At 45.0% G+C, this 19,870-nt stretch overlaps 1 protein-coding gene across 2 annotated transcripts in view; it reads left to right on the top strand.

The window, feature by feature from the left end:
* B4GALNT1 (beta-1,4-N-acetyl-galactosaminyltransferase 1) overlaps window positions 1–19,870 on the top strand; it is a 152,143-nt gene that overhangs the window by 94,418 nt on the left and 37,855 nt on the right. For both annotated transcript variants that reach the window (XM_063427659.1, XM_063427650.1), the window contains 3 exons: window positions 10,227–10,333; window positions 16,264–16,301; window positions 19,163–19,343. In XM_063427659.1, the coding sequence (XP_063283729.1) occupies window positions 10,227–10,333; window positions 16,264–16,301; window positions 19,163–19,343 (326 nt within the window). The remainder of the gene's footprint in view (window positions 1–10,226; window positions 10,334–16,263; window positions 16,302–19,162; window positions 19,344–19,870) is intronic.

Below are 19,870 nucleotides of genomic sequence, written 5' to 3'. Positions count from 1 at the left end.
TGAGACACAAAAATGTGATTCTTTGTTAAAGAGACACTGCAGGTCCCCTCTACCTCCCACCCCTCGTCCCATATTGCTGAAGGGGTGAAAACCCCTTCAGTGACTTACCTGAGACCTCCGCCGATGCCCTTCGGCGGTGGTTTAGGGTCTGCCCACGCTCCTCCCCCGATTGCGCATTCACGGCTGCCAGCAGGATGAGACCTAATGCACATATTTGATTATTTTATAAATATTGTCTAATAAATCAACATTTTTTTTTTATATTTCAACCCTTTGTTATTTGTCTGCATGTGCTACCAGGGGGCAAATAAAGTGGATTTCTGTAGGTTCATGTGTAAAAGGCAGGTGGATATATTTTTTGCAAATTTGCCTTCTACTGGATTTGTTCTACTTAAAGTTAGTTTGAAAGCTATGCAAACCCTGTATTTTATGAAGGATTTGCATGTCAGCCTGAGAATTATTGATTTTAAAGCATGTATTTGCCTTCAGTAAATAGTTTGAAGCAAGTATTTTTTTATCAATTCGGGAAACACTCCCTGTGTAAGGGTTAATCTCCTAAAACATACATTAATGTATACATTTTTCACAAGGGATAGGTGCATATTTTCCTTGAATGTTTTAGCAGTGATTCATTATTCTCTTCCTATCTAGCATTTCTTTATGTTAATTATGTGGCGTTATCTTTCCATCTACTTGACTAGAAATCACGAGATATTTAGCCAAATACAATTAAGGCTGTGCTGGATTGGGCTACTGTAGCAACAGTTTGTTTTGCAGTGCACATATTGTAAGAGGCTATTTTGTATCCTAAGGCTCAAATGACCAGTTCAGTAACAAAAAGGTGACTTTGCAAAGCCTTAGGCGTAACTTGAACATGAGGCCCCCAATGACACCCATATTAAAAAAAAAAAAAAGTAACCGTCCAAGGTCCCTGTTACCCCTCTGCATGTGGCACAATTTACAGCCAGAGGGTGCTGGCATGTAACTGTGCATCCACTGCCCCAACTCTCAGTCCACCCTGCAGGACTGATATCATAACAATTATGATACAAAGAAGTCCAAAGATAGGAGAGTGACAGAAAAATATAAGGTATGCCCTACCTTGACTGAATGATTCTAAGGATAACGGAGGAATCGGTGGATAAAAAATCAGTACATAGGGAGAGACTTGAATATACAGCTGAAAGGTGAATGAGCATACCTAGGTCCGACAGTGAAGACACATCTGGTGTAAATAAAACACAAACCAGATGTCGGAACTAAAGCTCAGCACAACCCTAGCATGTATTGCAGTGGCAGGTATAGCAAGAGGTAAAAGAGAGGGAGGTGGGACGGGGGCCAAGCCTCAGTAGTTATGAACCAACAGGTCTCTAAGAACTCACACATACACACACTAACAGACACTCACACACTGACAGAGACACACAAATGCAAATGTTGAAATGTGATATGTTCTAGTCACGCTACTCTTTGCCCACCTTTTGTCAGGAGGGTGGCTTCCCTATGGTCCAGTGGGGATGTGGCACCAACTGTGGGCTGTTCTCAAGGAGCTATGATGGGCAGTTTCTGTCTTCGCACATGGCCTCCTCTGAGCACTGGGAGGAATAGATTGGACATCACTTCTTCACAGTCCCAACATGCATGTGGAGCAGCTGTTCCTTAGAAATGGTCTGTGTCATCTCTGGATTACTCAATGGGGTCCAGTGCCCAACTGAACCACATAGCATTGCAGGTCTACTGGTGGATTCCAAATCATGTCCGGTCCCCTTAACAGATTATGGGCTGTACCCTCATGATGGTTGTCTTTCTACTCTTGAAGTCTCTGCTTACAGGCAGCGTCTCTCACACTTGCCACAGCTCCATCTCCTTCTGCCCCCAACTCCAGCTCTCTCACTCCCCAATCTCCGTCTCCCTCTCTTCCCCTCCATCTGCCTCTCACCACTCAACTCCATATCCCTACCTCTCTCTATCTCTCCCCTCAGCTCCATCTCCCTCTCCCCAATAGCTCCATCTCCCTCTCTCTCCTTCATTCCTCTCTCCCCCCCTGCTCCATGTGTCCCCCCCAACTCCAAGTCCCTCTCTTCCATCAGGCTCATCAACCTCTCTTCCATCCCAGCCACATATCCTCTTTCCCTAGCTCTGGTTTTCTCCCCCAGGCTACATTTCCTTCTCTCCTCCTATACCCATATGTCTCTCTCTCACATGCTAGGCCACTTACCCTGGTGGTCCACTTCTACTGACTACTGGGAACTGCATCACTTTGCTTTCCCTCCAGAAGACATCAGCTCCCACATGGTGTGAATAAGCTTTACTAAGGGAGGGACTGGACATTTTATTTCCTTCTCCCTCCCTCTTGATGTATTGCAGTGTGAAGAAGTTGGCCAGTGCAAGTAAGTACAGATTAGCGTCTTCACAGATACAACCTTCACCCAGGCTTTCAACTGTAGTGCAAGAGATCACCTAATTCTTGTCGACCGTCTTCAATAATATCTGATTGGCACCCATGCTAGTGCTCCCTTTCCCTCCCCCATATCTGTGGCAGTGTGCTTGCTGCTGTCACTTATTGCACCTCCTACTAGTGGGTAGCCCTCTGCTGCCTGCCCCATACTACAGGCCCTGTTCTCCAGTTGGCTGAGTTATGCGGCTGCGATGCCTTAGACGGCCACATATAGTGCCTAATAATAAGCTGCCTATGTTTATTTAATGTTTAAAGAACACTATAGGGTCAGGAACAGAAACATGTAATCCTGACCCTATTATGTTAAAACATCTTGCCCCCTTGGTCCTCTCTTGCCTCCCTAAATATAGTAAACTGTTACTTGTATTCAAGCCGCAGCTGCTGGCTCTGCCCATGTCTGCCTCTGAACTGTCTCTGTCTGCTGACATAATCAGAAGTGGTAGTCTGAGCCTATCACAGTGCTTCCCCATAGGATTGGCACAGCCAGCACAAGTCAAACACAGGCCTGGCCAATCAGCATCTTCTCATAGAGATGCATTGAATCAATGCATCTCTATGAGTAAAGTACAGTGTTTGCATGCAGAGGGTGGAGACACTGAATGGCAGTGTTGCTCACTGTGCAGCACTGCCCCAGGAAGCACATCTAGTAGCCATCTGAGGAGTGGCCAGTGGAGTTTTCCCTAGGCTTTAATGTAAACATTGCAGTTTTTACAGCAAAAAGCCTGAAGGGAATGATTCTACTCACCAGAACAAATACAAAAAGCTGTAGTTGTTCTGGTGACTATAGTGTCCCTTTTAAGAATTCAGAGGACAAATCATCTTAGGGGTGCCTCAAGTTAAGAAGACTTTTAAAAAAAATAATTTGGGCAACTGGAAATGGCTTAGAAAATAACTAATATTGGAATGGTTCATCATTATGGATTTTGTACCTTTTTTAGTTGAATTAAAAGTTTACTGTAAGCACCATAACTGCTGTAGCTTATTATACTGGTTTTGTTGCCAGGGTTGTCTTTACACATGGGCATGCTGGGCATTTATCCTGGGGCCTCACAAGCATAGGGCCCCCACCACGTTGCCCATGTGCCAATGTCGGCAGGGGAGATCCTTTTATCTCCCCTGTCGTCCCACGCAAAGATGGCCTTGCTGTCTGCCTACCTGCCAGTGGGGAGATCAAAGAGCTCCCTCACTGGCCTCCAGGCACTTTGAGCAGGAGGAGTCAGGATGCAGTTCATTCCTCGAGCCATCAGACTGTGTGGAGCGTTGCACATGGCAACGCTCCGACACAGTTCGTGAGAGGAGAGACGTCAGTCTGCAGCCAAAGGAGCTGCAGGCTGAAGTTCCCGCTCCTCCTCTAGACCATCATGGTTTTCAATGTCACCGGTCCCCCTCTGGCCAAAGGTAAGAAGAAGGGCTGATGGGGACATACAATTCTTTTCTTTCTTTTCTTAAATAATAATAAAAAAATAATTTATTTTGCTCACTATCAGACCCTCCCCCCCCCCACCAGGGGAGGGCTGGCAGCCTTAGGCCTGGGGGGGCAAAACCAGTCAAGTGGCCCATTGCACCACCAAATCAGTTCATCATCCATGCCCACCTTTTCCTGGTTTTATAATGGATATTGATGTTATACTAATCAGTAGCTCTTTGCCATACCCGCTCCTTCACGGCTCTGGCTTTCAATGTTGTCAGAGCGCAGGCTGAGAATCTCTGAGCCTGTGCTCTGACTCACTAACTGAGCACCGGAACCACGAGGGAGAGGATATGATCTGACTGCACCTACTGCTGGTGCACACCAGTGGACCACCAGCGAATCGTTTAAATTACCGTATATACTCGAGTATAAGACAAGTTTTTCAGCACATTTTTTGTGCTGAAAAACCCCCACTCGTCTTATACTCGAGTCAATTGTCTGTATTATGGCAATTTACATTGCCATAATATAGACAAGGACCTGGGGCTGGCAGGAAGCTGTAACTTACCTTTCCTGCAGCTCCTGTCAGCTCCCTTCTCTCTCCTCCGGTCCGTGCAACTCCCAGGTCAGCTCCCTCTGCAAGTCTCGGCAAGAACCGCGGGGTCAGAGCGTTGCCACGGGTTACCGCGCGGCCGCGAGACTTGCAGAGGGAGCTGACCTGGGAGCTGCACGGACCGGAGGAGAGAGAAGGGAGCTGACAGGAGCTGCTGTGAAGGTAAGTAAGAGCTCTCTGCCAGCCCCCCTCCTACAGCCCATCCACTGGACCGCCAGGAAGTAAGAGCCCCCCTCCCTGGCCAGCTAACAAGCAGGGAGGGGGGACGAAAAAAATAATTATCAAAAAATTATAATAAAATAAAAAAATTAATAATATAAGAAAAAAAAAATAATAATTACATAATAATACAAAAATGCCCACCCCCCACCAATGCCCCCATCACACACACACACACACACACACACACTGCATTCATATACACACTGCATTCATATACACACTGCATACACACACACACTGCATTCATACACACACTGCATTCATACACACACTGCATTCATACACACACACTGCATTCATTATATACACACACTGTAAATAAATATTCAATTAATATAATTTTTTTAGGATCTAATTTTATTTAGAAATTTACCAGTAGCTGCTGCATTTCCCACCCTAGTCTTATACTCGAGTTAATACGTTTTCCCAGTTTTTTGGGGTAAAATTAGGGGCCTCGGCTTATATTCGGGTCGGCTTATACTCGAGTATATACGTAAATATGCTGGTGTACCCAACTTGTGAGCTGTGTTGGCCGCCGGGCGCCTCTATTGTCATGGCACCCTGCGTGACCACACAGCTTGCACACCCCAACGGCTGGCCCTGCCGACACACACTGATGTAACTACTTAGACAGCCCTCAATATTAATACAGACATCAGAGTAAACACCAATAAACTGTGGAAACAGAGCTGATCCCCCCAAATTTATAAAGATTTGCTTAGTGGATTTATTGTAAGATTAAATCATGCCTCCTCCTCTCTCTCTCCCATGCGCTGCTCTGTAGGCTGGGAGGAAGTGAAGAGTAATCACATTCTCCCAGCACAGCGCCACCTGTGGCCTGCATGGGGAACAGCTGTTTAATGTAATGCTTGCAGGACAGCCAGCTGCCGCAGAACCTCTTTGTTCCCGTCTCTGCAAAGGGCTCCAGGCACTGCTTGTTGTGAGTGTGAGCCACTGTAAATTAGGGGCAGAGGGCACTTGCACTGCGGTAAAGACGGGTCTGGGCAGGAGGAGAGTGCAGTGCAATCAGTGCACTCCCCTCCTGTGGGTCTCCAGTAGACTGGTGCACCTGCCCAGGTGGTGACTGGTGCAAGGATTTTTGCCGCCCTAGACAAAATAAAAATTTGCCGCCCCCCCATGTGACATCACAATGCCCCACCCATATGATCTGCCATATGAACTAACGCCAGTGCTGCACACAGTGTGTGTTTACATTAAAAAGCCTGCAGGGACCAGCTATAGACACCAGAACCACTTCATTAAGCTATAGTGTCCATTTAATGTGAGGTAAATTATAGATTAGTGTGACTAATAATATACTAGATTGCCTACTTACAACCAGATGAGGATGATGATGGGCTGCAGTTTGGCTCCACTGGTCTGGTGTAGAACAGGATCTCTGGAGGCTGTTTGCAACTGTGGTCACAAAATTCAATGTTCTGGGAGAATTGGAAGCAGCTCCATTTTTTGGGGCCCCTTACACAGCTCAAGGTCTGGGCCCCAGGGCCTGACGGTGAGCATGCCCATAAGGCCCACTCATAAGTCCACTTATATGTTCCACCCACCCATGAGTTCGCTCACAGGGAGTGGAGTGTGTAGGGGATGTGTTATGTGTTATTGTAGAGGATCTAATATGTGTGCTTATGGTATGTAGTGTATAGGGATACCAGTTTGTGCAGGTGATGCAGTGTGTTTGTGTGTAGTGGAAGCAGTTTGTATTTGTGTATAAGGGATGTATTATGTGTTTCTGGTTGTGTGTAAGGGATGCATTGTGTGAATCTGTGTTTGTATGCATAAGGGATGCAAGGTGTGTGTCTGTATGTGTGTGCATTGAGTGTAAGAGATGCATTGTGTTTCTGTGTGTATGTAAGAAAGGCAGTGTGTGTGTGTGTTTGCATTGTCTGTTTCTGTGTATGTGTGCAAAGGATGCATTGTCTTTGTGTGTAAGGGTTGCATTGTGTGTGTATGTAATGGATGCATTGTGTGTTTCTCTGTGTGTAAGGGAAGCATGTTGTGTTTCTGTGTATGTATAGGGATGCATTGTGTGTTTCTGTGTGTGTATAGGGATGCATTGTGTGTGTGCGCATAGTGTGAAAGAGCTCCCTGTCTTGCCACCTGTCCTATAGAGCTGTCCCTTCTGCCCCTTAGAGCTCTCCCCCACCCTCCCTTAGCGGTCTCTTCTCACACTCACCCACCCTCCCTGTGCTCTTCTCATCCCCCCTACACCCTCCCTGTGTTCTTCTCACTCCTCCCTCTATGTGTTCTCCTCACCCCCCCTGTGTTCTTCTTACGCCCCTCCTCCCTGTGTTCTTCTTACTCCCCCCCTTCTTCTTCTTACTCCCCCTCCTTCTTCTTAACCCCTTCTTCTTCTTACTCCCCCTTCTTCTTCTTACTCCACCCTTCTTTTTCTTACTCCCCCTTCTTCTTACCCCCTATTTTTCTTATCTCCCCTCCTTCTTACTCCCCCTTCTTCTTCTTACTCCCCCCTATTTTTCTTACTCCCCCCTTCTTCTTCTTACCCCCCTTCATTTTCGTATCTCCCCTCTCCCTCTTCTTACTCCCCCTCCCCTTCCCCCCTCTTTTTCTTATCTCCCCTCCTTCTTACTCTCCCCCTCTTCTTACTCCCCCTCCCCCTCTTCTTACTCCCCCTCCCCCTCTTCTTCTTACTTACCCCCCTATTTTTCTTATCTCCCCTCCTTCTTACTCCCCCCCTCTTCTTACTCAACCCCTTCTTTTTCTTATCTCCCCTCCTTCTTACTCCCCCTCCCCCTCTTCTTATTCCCCCTCTCCCTCTTCCTACTTCTCCTCCCTCTCTTCTTCTTACTCCCCCCTCCCCTTACTCCCCCCTCCCCTCTTCTTACTCCCCCCTCCCCTCTTCTTACTCCCCCCTCCCCTCTTCTTACTCCCCCCTCCCCTCTTCTTACTCCCCCCTCCCCTCTTCTTACTCCCCCCTCTCCTCTTACTCCCCCTCCCCTCTTCTTACTCCCCCTCCCCTCTTACTCCCCCTCCCCTCTTCTTACTCCCCCCCTCCCCTCTTACTCCCCCTCCCCTCTTCTTACTCCCCCCCTCCCCTCTTACTCCCCCTCCCTTCTTCTTACTCCCCCCTCCCCTCTTCTTACTCCCCACTTCTTCTTACTTCCCCTCCCCTCTTCTTACTCCCCCTTCTTCTTACTCCCCCTCCCCTCTTCTTACTCCCCCTTCTTCTTACTCCCCCTCCCCTCTTCTTACTCCCCACCTCCTCTTACTCCCCCTCCCCTCTTCTTACTCCCCCCTCACTCTCCCCCTCCCCTCTAACTTCCCCCATCCCCTCTTACTCTCCTCCTCCCCTCTTCTAACTCCCCCTCCCCTCTTCTTACTCCCCACCCCCTCTAACTCCCCCTCCCCTCTTCTTACTCCCCCCTTCTTCTTACTCCCCCTCCCCTCTTCTTACTCCCCCTCCCCTCTTCTTACTCCCCCACCCCTCTTCTTACTCCCCCCTCTCCTCTTACTCCCCCTCCCCTCTTCTTACTCCCCCTCCCCTCTTCTTACTCCCCCCTCCCCTCTTACTCCCCCTCCCCTCTTACTCCCCCCTCCCCTCTTCTTACTCCCCCTCCCTTCTTCTTACTCCCCCCTCCCCTCTTCTTACTCCCCACTTCTTCTTACTTCCCCTCCCCTCTTCTTACTCCCCACCTCCTCTTACTCCCCCTCCCCTCTTCTTACTCCCCCTCCCCTCTTCTTACTCCCCCTCCCCTCTTACTCTCCCCCTCCCCTCTTCTTACTCCCCCTTCTTCTTACTCCCCCTCCCCTCTTCTTACTCCCCCCTCCCCCCTCACTCTCCACCTCCCCTCTAACTCCCCTCTCCCCTCTTACTCCCCCTCCCCTCTTCTTACTCACCCTCCCCTCTTCTTACTCCCCATCCCCCTTCTTACTCCCCCCTTCCCCCTTCTTACTCCCCCCTTCCCTCTTCTTACTCCCCCTCCCTCTCCTTACTCCCCCCTCCCTCTCCCCCTCTTCTTACTCTCCCCCCTCCCCTCTTCTTACTCCCCCTCCCCTCTTTTTACTCCCCCCTCCCCTCTTCTTACTCCCCCCCTCCCCTCTTCTTACTTCCCCCTCCCCTCTTCTTACTTCCCCCTCCCCTCTTCTTACTCCCCCCCTCCCTTCTTCTTACCCCCTCCCCTGTAGCGTGGCCGAGCTGCTCTCCGGTCCGCGGTGCCCGGCCGGAGTGATAGGAAGGTGCACGCTCAGTGTGCACTTCCTGTCAGTCCGGCCGGTTACAGGAAACAGAAACACCGCGAGGAACAGGAGTTTATGTTTCCTGTAACCGGCCTGCACCTTCCTATCACTCCGGCCGGGCACCGCGGACCGGAGAGCAGCTCGGCTACGCTACAGGGGAGGGGGGAGGGAGGGAAAAGCAGCTGCAGCCACCTGAGGCTCTTTACAGAGCGCTCAGGCGGCTGCAGCATTTAAAGGGCCGGCCCGCCGCGGCCGGTCCTAAAAGAATTTCGGGCGGCCTGGGGGGCAATTGCCTCCCTGCCCCCCGGCCCAGCCCGCCCCTGCTATGCACACACACTACACCCCCTCTCACACACACACACACACACTGCACATCCTCACACACAATACACTCCCTCACACATACACAAACACACACACTACACCCTGTATTTAGCAGTCTGTGTATGTATTCAACAGTCTGTCTGTGTGTATGTGTGTGTGTGTATTCAGCAGCCTGTGTGTGTACTCAGCAGTCTGTGTTTGTGTGTGTGTTTGTGTGTGTGTGTGTGTATTCAGCAGTCTGTGTGTCTATTCAGCAGTCTGTGTATGTATTCAGCAGTCTGTCTGTGTGTGTCTGTGTGTGTGTGTGTGTGTGTATGTACGTGTACTCATCAGTCTGTGTGTGTATGTGTATTCGGCAAACTAAGTGTACTCTGCAGTCTGTCTGTGTGTATTCAGAAGTCTCTGTGTATATGTATTCAGCAGGCTGTGTGGATGTATTGTGTATATATGTAATGCATTTGTTGGAGGTACCAATAAATCTAAGCTTAATTTTATCGATAATTTAGACTTTTATTCCTGTGAGTGGTTTTGTAGGCAAGGCCCCAGTGCACTGCTTTGCCCAGGGGCCCATAATGCTGTTAAGATTGCACTTAAGATTGCATCTTAAAAAAACAAAAACAAAAACAAAAACAAACTCATCTTCTACACATGCTTGTAGATACTTCAGTTATCAATTTTTTTATATTCCTTTTTTCTATGGACATTTATTTTATTTATAATTTATTTTATGTGTAATATATTAAAGGTTAAGTTGTAACTTTGAACTACTTTTCAATCTATTTCTCTCTTTCTAATTTATATAAAAATAGCACAAAGCCGTTTTCATTCAAAATTATCAATATTCTACGGCAATGCATATTAATATATGAATTGTGACAGATGTACCATATTGCTCTGAATTTTACATGTAAGGCAGAAGGAAGGTGTTCAGATTATAGTAAATCAGCCAAGCTGTTATTAAACCTTTGTTTTTGTTTTATAATTAGGACATACCACCCAACAGACAGAGTGATTATTGCAAAAGCCAATTCTCCACTTGAGTATCCTGTACAGGGAGTTGATGTCCGACCGCTGAAAACAATCCTTATACCAGGTTAGTACAGATTTGCTAAAGTAGGGGTTCAGAGTGTAAATGAGACATTATATTCATTTCCATGGTGATTACTCATCATTTAGCTCTTTGCCCACAGAATAGCACCTGTTGTTGCTTAATAAATCTCAAAAATAACCATGTTTTGGACTTAAAAAAAAAAAAATTGGATATGATAGTAAAATGTTCTGGTTTATTTCCAATACTTCTTTGTTTAGTGAATAATCCTTCATGATTTTTTTTTATCATGGAGCTACTGTAGCACAATTAGTTCCATGTTTGGACCATCATTACAAATTAACCATCCCTGTTACTTCCTTTCATATCAGTTGTTACTTTTCCATATCATAAAATGTTTTTGTCAAAGATATATTTTTACATATATTTTACATGTATGATTTTTGTATTTTATCATTGGCAGCGTTTGTTGCATTTACATGCGTGTGTGTTTCTGTTTAAATATGTGTGTGTGTGTGTGTATGTATGTGTGTGTGTATATATATATATATATATATATATATATTTGTGTACGGGATTATGGAAGGGGCGCACATTAAACTGTGTGTAATTTTAATATATGAAAGTCGGTTGAGGTGTGCCGAAACCGACGTGAGGTTAGGCCTGCAAAAGAGGGCCCACCCAGGTATAATGATATATGAAAAGGGTGTGGTGGGAGGGAATTTCCGAAATCGTCGCAGACAGGTGAGTAAGGGGATTTGCTGGGTTTAAATAGCCATAAAATCCCTCCCACAATTTCAGGCATACGCCTTCTATTTGTGTACGGGATTATGGAAGGGGCGCACATTAAACTGTGTGTAATTTTAATATATGAAAGTCGGTTGAGGTGTGCCGAAACCGACGTGAGGTTAGGCCTGCAAAAGAGGGCCAAAAAGTGTGTGACATTTATTAAACATAACAAAACATTTAGACATATTATAGAAAGCGAGCCTGATTTCTTTCTGGATTTGGAATGAACCGGTTGTATGCCGAGGACTACCAGCGACCCATCTTCTCTACAAGATGAGTTGGAACTGGATGACTTGAGGCTGCTGTGGCGGCCCTAACACGGAATGAATGTACCGAGAAGGAACTTCGGATTGAGGCCAAGACTAACAAACAAGGAGCGAATGTATAGCATGAACTGTTTGAGAGATGTGGCAAAAATTGTACGAGCAACCATTATAATCGGAACGCATTTAGCATCTTGAACCACATACAATACTTACACATATCGTAAGCCGTAGAGTACGTTTGCTTAGTATTAGTGGACAAATCTTACCTGCATAGACTCTAACTACAGGCATGATTGATACCTTTTTTGACCTGCAGAGGAAATCTGGACTGCATGTTCTTTTATCTCAACCGTTACGTTTAAGCAAGGTCCGACTTCAGGACTTCGGAAGTGGCTAAAGCGGAGGAAACTGCAGGGGAACTTGAGACGTCAGGGTTAGCGTTTATTAAAGATAATACGATACCTGGAGCTAGTTCTTGTAGCATGCTGTGAGGAGGAAGGAAACGTAATAGGTTTAAATTATGCAAAACTCAGAAGCTCATAGAGCTTTCTCGTGTAGTAGAGCCGCTAGCTAATGGGAACCAATAGGTGAAGATAAGGACTATCCCGTAAGAGTTGAGGCCGTGCCAGTAGCCCTGTGTTTGAGAGAAGCCCTACCTACGATTTAGGCCATGTGGACTTGTACCATCTAAGCGCGGCAGGGTATTAACCTCTTGTGGAAAAGCGTTAACCTGACCGAGCACGTGCGATTACCTGCATTAAACCATAGCGAAAGGACTGTAACAGGTGCCTGAAGAAACTGCCGTGACGTGAATCGAAGAATAGAATGCAAAACCGTGACCCACCGTAGGGAAATGTTTGCACGAGAGAGGAACCTGAAGAGGAGCTTTGACAAAATTTGAAGACGATATGTGTTCGTATAGCAAGTACCCTATAGCAGTTACTTGGTAGGCATGAGATCGTGAAAGATTGTACGACAGGATGCATAAGGTGTTACGCCTTAAATTAAAACATCCAGCATGACTGAAAGTAACTCCCGATGGACTACTTAAGCTTACATAAAGAGAAGCGTGAACAACGACAAATGCGTGACAAATTAATTGACTGCGCATGGAGGACCCTGAGAATGTCAGGCGTGCAGACAAGTCCCTAATTAGTAGATTAAGGATTCGAATGGTATTTGTTTGGCCAAAAATGGAGGCGGAGTGATGCCTCGATGTTCGATATGAAACAAGTGGGAATACTGTTCACCCGGTCCCATCAGATCGTTAAGCTTATCCTGCATTGCTTGTATAAGCGACGCCGACGTGAAAATTGAGTGATAGAGTCGACAAACGGTTATTGGGAACCCAATGTACCAAAGTGTCCCCAAAACATTGCGAAGAAATAAACGGTAAATCCGTAATACATGAGACCGGAAGCAGTCACTGTGCGTCACGTCAGCGCCTGGAGGACCCGACGATGGTCCAATACGAGGCCAAATCTGAACAACGTGCAATGTGGAGGGCAACGTGAGACCCAACAAACCAATTCGACTGAATATAAGTAAGAAATGCCTGAAACAAGTTGTTGGAGGAACCGCTGGACTTTGAGTCTCCTAGCTTGGTTTGGGCACGTAGTGTACGCGGTACCTAAGGATCGCCAGTGAGCGACAGGTTGGGGTAACATATGAATGTATATGTCTATGTATAGGAATCCTCGAACTGCTAGCATTAAGCATCCAGCAGACCCATTGCCTGTAAGAGATAACGTATTGAAAGCACCGGAGTAGCCGAGAACGATAGTCCTGAAATACCGTTTAGCATCGATGTAGGAGTATGTAACGCACGATCGAACCTAAGGCGGGAAATAAAGCGCTAGGATACCTGAAGCGGTTAAGGGATCTAAAACATAGTGACTATGCTTGACGGGTCTGGGGTGCGCCGCCCCCCCCCCAGCTTACCAGGAGCGCGAGCGTGAGTGCGTGCGTGCTGGCTGACTAGCTAGTGCCGCAATGCGGCGAAACGATTACACTAGGTTGGTGACGGGTGAGGCCCTGCTAGTTGCCAAGCGGCTTGAGAGGCTCTATCTATGCGTTGGCGTGAGGGGGTAGCGTGGCCACTGAATGAGGTGGCGGGGTGTCGGCCTCTCGGTGACAGTCAACATAAGATAGACTGGGAGTGACAGATGAGGCCCTCTCTATGCCACAATGCGAGGCGACTAGCTATGATTTGGCCCGAGGGGCGTAGTACCTCCGAGTATGAGGATGGGTGTTGGCCTCGCGGGACCACTAACCTATGGCGAAGAAGCCAGGGGGAAATAACAACTAGCGGACACCTGGGAACCTAACAGCCAGCAATTGCTAACTAAGAAGGAAGGGTAGGTAGTGAGAGAGGACATACTACAGAAAGAAACGTGGGTAGCAAAGAGTTAGGAACGTATGGTTTGACCGAAACCGGAGTGCCCAGTGAGCATGTGGGGTCCGGATGGTCGGGACGTATGAGCTAGAATGCGTATACAATCGTATGTATGGCCCTCGGGGCCCGTGGTGCCTGACCGTGGCCACGATTCGAAATGCAATACGAATAGACGTGTATATCATTCGTTTATTTATATGGAAATATATGCAGATCCTGTTCGTAGTATTGGTAAACGCGTACTGCCGTAGCCGAGGCTCGCTCGCCAGAACTGCAATATGAAAGTAGACGCATTTGTCCGGTAACGTATGTGCTTGTCTGCGTAGGAGTACGCCGGGTATCACGCGTAACGCAAATTGCCGCACTGACTGAGGACGAATTAGGGCTGGTACAGACAATGCCTCGTTTGCTGCGTACATACAGCGCTTCAAAGACCCTCACAACGACGAGCAGGTTAAAGAGAGTCAGAATAGCCGTTTATCCAAAAATTCAGCCATAACCAAGCGAGCAGGCAAATATCCGTAACCGCCAATGCGTGTCACTGTATATCTGTATATCAGTGTTTATATTTGCGTATGTGTGCGTACGTGAACGTCAGGGATAATATATTAATATAATTACATAATTATAATAGTAGCAAATTTTTTTTTTTTTTTATTTTTTTTTTATGAAAAACTTGTGAAAGTTCACTTACGAGGGTGTCATACTATAGTCCTCACAAAGCACAGTGGGGTACCATGACCCGCATTGACAGAGGCTATATAATGCGTGATACAGATAGTACGGTAAAACAAAGCAAAAAACTAAAACAAAACTAATTACTACGAAAACAAGATATATATATATATATATATATATGATTTCCAGCAAGTCCCATGCCAGGCCGCATCTGCAGCGACCCCCCTCCAAAGCTTATAAGAGCCGCCAACCGCCTAGCACAATCTGGGCCAGATAGCTAAGTTTAGGGACAAAATGAACACACTGTTTAACGAATAAGCCCCCGAATGACCAAACGGTGAAATATGCTGAGTGTTTAAATCTCTTAGTTATGAGGATCGTCAACCTAGTACCACCAATCGTGCTCCCAAAGTGTATGTGGGGGCGAGGTTTGACGTCCCCAGGCCATCTTTAAAATAAAATAAGAGTGGAGAACACTGTACGGGGTTATTCACTAAGGACCAAATGTGTGAAAGATGAGTATTTAAAATAACAACATTGCAACTGAATCTTCAAAACCTTCTACTAAAGGCAGAACTGGTTAAAATAGAATCGGCACATTCCATGTTAGAACACCTAGTGTGTCTGCTTTAATATCACAATTCCTGAGTGCAAAATCCATAGAAAATATCCTGTCTTTATGGTTTTCAAATTAAACCTGTTAGAAGGCAAATTTGATAAATAAAGTCACAATCTTTTTGCAGGCGAACCTACAGAAGTCCAGGGATAGTTACCAACCTGCAGGCAAATAGGTGGAATAATAATTCCATCAAATATTATCACGTTAACATAAATGTAATAAACGACATGTTTTATTCATTTTAATTATTTGGCGTCGGAGAGATGCTGTATGTAGAAGAGAGTTTGAACATTTCTAACGTTTAATCCTATCCCAGCTGCACTTAATCACTGGTCGCGTAAGTGCCGAGTCACATCCTGAACCGGGAGCGCTTTACTCTTAATGGTTTTAGGATATTAACCCTAAGCTGCCCTCAGTCATTCGGTGGGGTGCAAACATTAACCGCAACATGGGTAGTACGAGGCAAACACTTCCCGGAACCACAACGGCTCTCCACAAAAAGGGGATACATGTATATACGTGTACGCCGAACAGTGAATTGAGACGAACTGGCTGAAGAGAGAATTGCATACTGGTGAAAGATATATGCGCACGGAATGTAAGTTAGAATGAAGAGTACTCGAACGGACTTACGGTTTGGATGAACCGACGAATGGTTTCCAAGCGTATGGAAAATACTCACGAAAAACCGGCGGGCTGTGCACGAGCGTCGCGGCAGATGGACGTCAGAGGTCTGTGAAAAACGGAAATGAAAGCGAATTTCCGAAATCGTCGCAGACAGGTGAGTAAGGGGATTTGCTGGGTTTAAATAGCCATAAAATCCCTCCCACAATTTCAGGCATACGCCTTCTATATATATGCCACTTATATAGACCACTTGTGACAATAAATTTCTTGACTGTAAATCCAGGAGTGCCGGCAAGTCTTCTATTCCTAATATATATATACATAATACATATAATATATATGTATGTATGTATGTATATGTAAAAAAACAGATAGAATTTGTATCTTGTAAAACCTTGTATAACTACATACATACGACATACGTGTATATGTATACATATACACATGAATCTCACTTTTTAACTACTGGTATGTATGTTTTCATGTTTTAAATCTTCAAAAACAGATAAAGGTAGAAATTACAGAACAATACCAGACTGTCTTACATAATGCCATATAAAATTAATCTTAGAAAGCTGTTTTTTTTGTTTTGTTTTTGCAGGACTTGGTTTACAGGATAGTCTTAAGAAAGTATATAAGGTGAGTACTGTCACACAAAGTGATATATTTGGTTGGGTGAGAACCAGAGGTGTTCATGGGTTACATGGCACCTGCGGTGGAAATATATTTTGACAATCCCATGACATGAACGGTAGTGTTTTGTTTTTTCTCACTGTGCACTTTCCTAACTCTGCATCGTTATGGAAATTTATTTTTATTCCATTACTAATACTAACTGTAACAAACCTAGTGTTATGTGATACAGGTAATTTTTGTGTAGTTAATAGACTTGTGCACTGTGAAAATAATACTTAGGAAAAAACACTTTGGGGGGGGGGGGGGAGGGAGGGGGCGACACAACATTTTGGCAATATGGTAGTTCAAGTTGTCCAAAATTTGTTAATGAAAAAAGATTTGGAAAAAATAATAGGACAATATACATAGTATAAATATTATGTATATATATTTGCAGTACGCTGATACATTTTTCCACCATTTGGTTCACTGATCAAGTGAGAAAAAGTAAACAATAAAGAGAAAATGAGGAGGAGAAGTAAAAAATATATTTTTTGTATATTTATTATATTAAATATATATAGGGGCAGGGCCTGACAGCAATGGCGACTGGACGTGTTCTACTTAAGCTCCATGCATACCATGATATGGAGGCAACCGACACAAAGCACCATGCTTCGTTACCCCCCATCCTCTGGGCTGGGGGGAGTAAAAACTAGCCCATCCCAGAAGGCCCCCCCGCCCGTATCAGGGACAAATTGCAGCACTGCTATCATAGGCTGTCATTGTGCAGGTTCTCCCAAGATAATGGATGCCATGTGTGCCCTCACTTTACAGCGACTGGATGCAATATTTCCAGCCTTCTAGGATCCACTACACTCCAGGCTGATAGCACAAGCTCCACAGGCAGACCGTGCGCCTGTGAGTCCACCCGTTGCACCAGGTGATCCGACCAGCAAACCACTGAAGAGTTCATGGCATTAAGGCAGTGCAGGGGCTAGCAGAACCATTACCTGACGAGGCCAGAGCAGTAAGACAGAGATTTAAGAGGCCCATCTCTGAAAAAGCGACACATGGTCCCTTAAGGTCCTGCGATGTGCTGCAGCTTTGCTTTCCTGCGTGGTGGAGCTTAGGGGGCACCAGAAGAATCTCTGCCAACCCTGCAGGGCTTACTGATTTGCCGCAGAGAGATCTTATGCTTCTGTGGGCTTTTGGGTCAGACCTGGAGGTTTGCATGGTAGGACTTAGCTTGGCCCCAGGGCATCAGCTAATTTGGGCACTAGGCTCGGGTCTCGCTATCTCACCTTCTAAGCTGTGCTTTTGATCTGTATTTTTCTTTTTTTTCAAGGTGTGGCACTCACTTCTAGCCTAAATAGGGGACCACCTGGGTGTATAACTCTATGCTAAGCTGTTTTGGAAAATGTTTCAGTTCCACCCTGTTTATTATTCACATCTTCAATGCATGTTTACTAGCTTGTAGGATAGGTACCTACCAAGCAACTACATACTCACGTCTATATTTCTGCCTAAAAAATTCTTCTAAACATGTGAAGATACATCTAACATTGCTTATTATCTTGTTATTTTACTAAAATTTTGCAGTGTTATCATGACATGACATTGTTTGCTATGTATTGTCTGGTGGCATTGCAGGCTTGTTTGTTTGAGTTTGTTTGAGTTTCCAACAATACATAATTTAGTGATACACGATAAGTTATTTTTCTTTCTTGTAAAGAAAGTATGTTAAAGGTTATTCCAACTTTGTATTCAAAGAGGGTGCATTTTTCAATTTACAATGTCCTATTGGGCACTAATAAATAAGCCCCTCTCTACATTTTACAGTATACCTGCAAAAAAAGGATTTTTACTTACCTGGACAACAGCCCCGGGCACTGCCTTCCATGCTTCCGCCCCCCATCACCTAAGCGCTTCAATGGATCCTATCACAGGCTCCTCATAGAGAAGCCTGTGATTGGACTGTTTCACCGGCACAGTGTGCGTGCTCAATTTAAAATTCTGGTACTTGCCTACAAATCTCTCTATAACACTGTTCCTACCTACCTATCCTCCCTATTACACAAGTATGTCCCGTCCAGGTCCGTATACTCTGCCGAAGATCTGCATCCATCCTCTGTTCGTACTCTCACCTCTGATTCTCACCTTCATGACTTCCATGGGCTGCACCTGTCCTGTTAAACTCCCTTCTCTGCTCTGTTAGAATTCTCTCCTAGTCTTTGTTTCATGAAAAAAATCATTTAGAACTCACTTCTTCAGGAAACCATATCAATTGGACTGTTAATAACTCCTTCCCCGTATCTTGTTTCCTGTCCTGCAAATTTAATCCAAAAAAAAACAAAAGTAAACCCTGATTGAAAACAATTTTTCTACTTTTGTACTCTAACCTTACCTTTTGTTTCTCTATATCCCACCCCCTCTAGAATGTAAGCTGATTTGAGCAGGGCCTTCAACTGTCTCTGTACTTGTGCATTCAACTTGTCTAGTTAAAATACTTGTCTGTTCGTACACCCATTGTACAGCGCTCCAGAATTTGTTGGCGATTTATAAATAATAATATTAATGCAGGTGTTAAAATGAGAGTTTAACAGTGCATGCAAATGTATGTATGGCAGTATGGTAGACCTTATATTTTTTATAGGTAGGGGCTTTAGATGTAAGTGTATCACTTTAGTATTTATCTACAAAATCCTGTGAACTAATCAGATATGTCATGGAGGAAAATATGACTTATCTGTGCTTGAAAGAAAAATAAAAAGCCTAAGTGATCACATTTTACAAATAGGGTTGATTCCTTGCAATTTTCATGTAGGATGCTTGTATTTTGCTAATGTAATTGTGTTTTTTTTTTTTGTTTTTTTTTGGTGTAGGTGAGCCTCTCATGTTCTATGGGAACATTTGACGTTGCAGCAGAAGTAGAAGGTGTAACAGTGAAAGGTGCTGGAGAAAAGCACATCACATTATCCAGTCCTCTAATGGACAACTTAAATAGGCAGCTCCAGTTTGTTTCATACACGAACACCGTGTTCCATCCAAACACAGCGGACACAGGTAGGAAACTCAAATATGTACGTTATGGAAAAATAAAATAATATAAATTTGGTTTGTATGCTCTAAAAAAGTTACGTAGCATATTACAGGCTGTAAATTAGTGAAAGGGATGTGCAATAACTGCTGTAATTATACAGACCGCGTAATGCAGGTTTCTGATCCATGGAGCTTGCAGTCTTCGTAACCAACTGTTAGTAATATCATAGTTAGTATTACAATCCTTATCCATAGTTAGTATTACAATTATACAGACCGCGTAATGCAGGTTTCTGATCCATGGAGCTTGCAGTCTTCGTAACCAACTGTTAGTAATATCATAGTTAGTATTACAATCCTACTTCCTCATTCTGTCCTATAAATGAGAGCTGTATTTGCTATTGATGATTATTAATACCATCCGGTGCTATGTGTGATATGCAAGGGTGTAATACAAAGCAACTTCTTATGTCTCCTTTTTCTTTCTGACATGGATAAAAGACACACAGAGCGAAGAGGGCAATATGATAGTTGTGGTTTAGGATGCAGGA

Source organism: Pelobates fuscus, chromosome 1 (genome assembly GCF_036172605.1).
Source record: "Pelobates fuscus isolate aPelFus1 chromosome 1, aPelFus1.pri, whole genome shotgun sequence".
NCBI lineage: Eukaryota > Metazoa > Chordata > Amphibia > Anura > Pelobatidae > Pelobates > Pelobates fuscus.
Note: the sequence above shows the minus strand (reverse complement) of the source record. Positions and strands in the feature narration are given on the sequence as shown.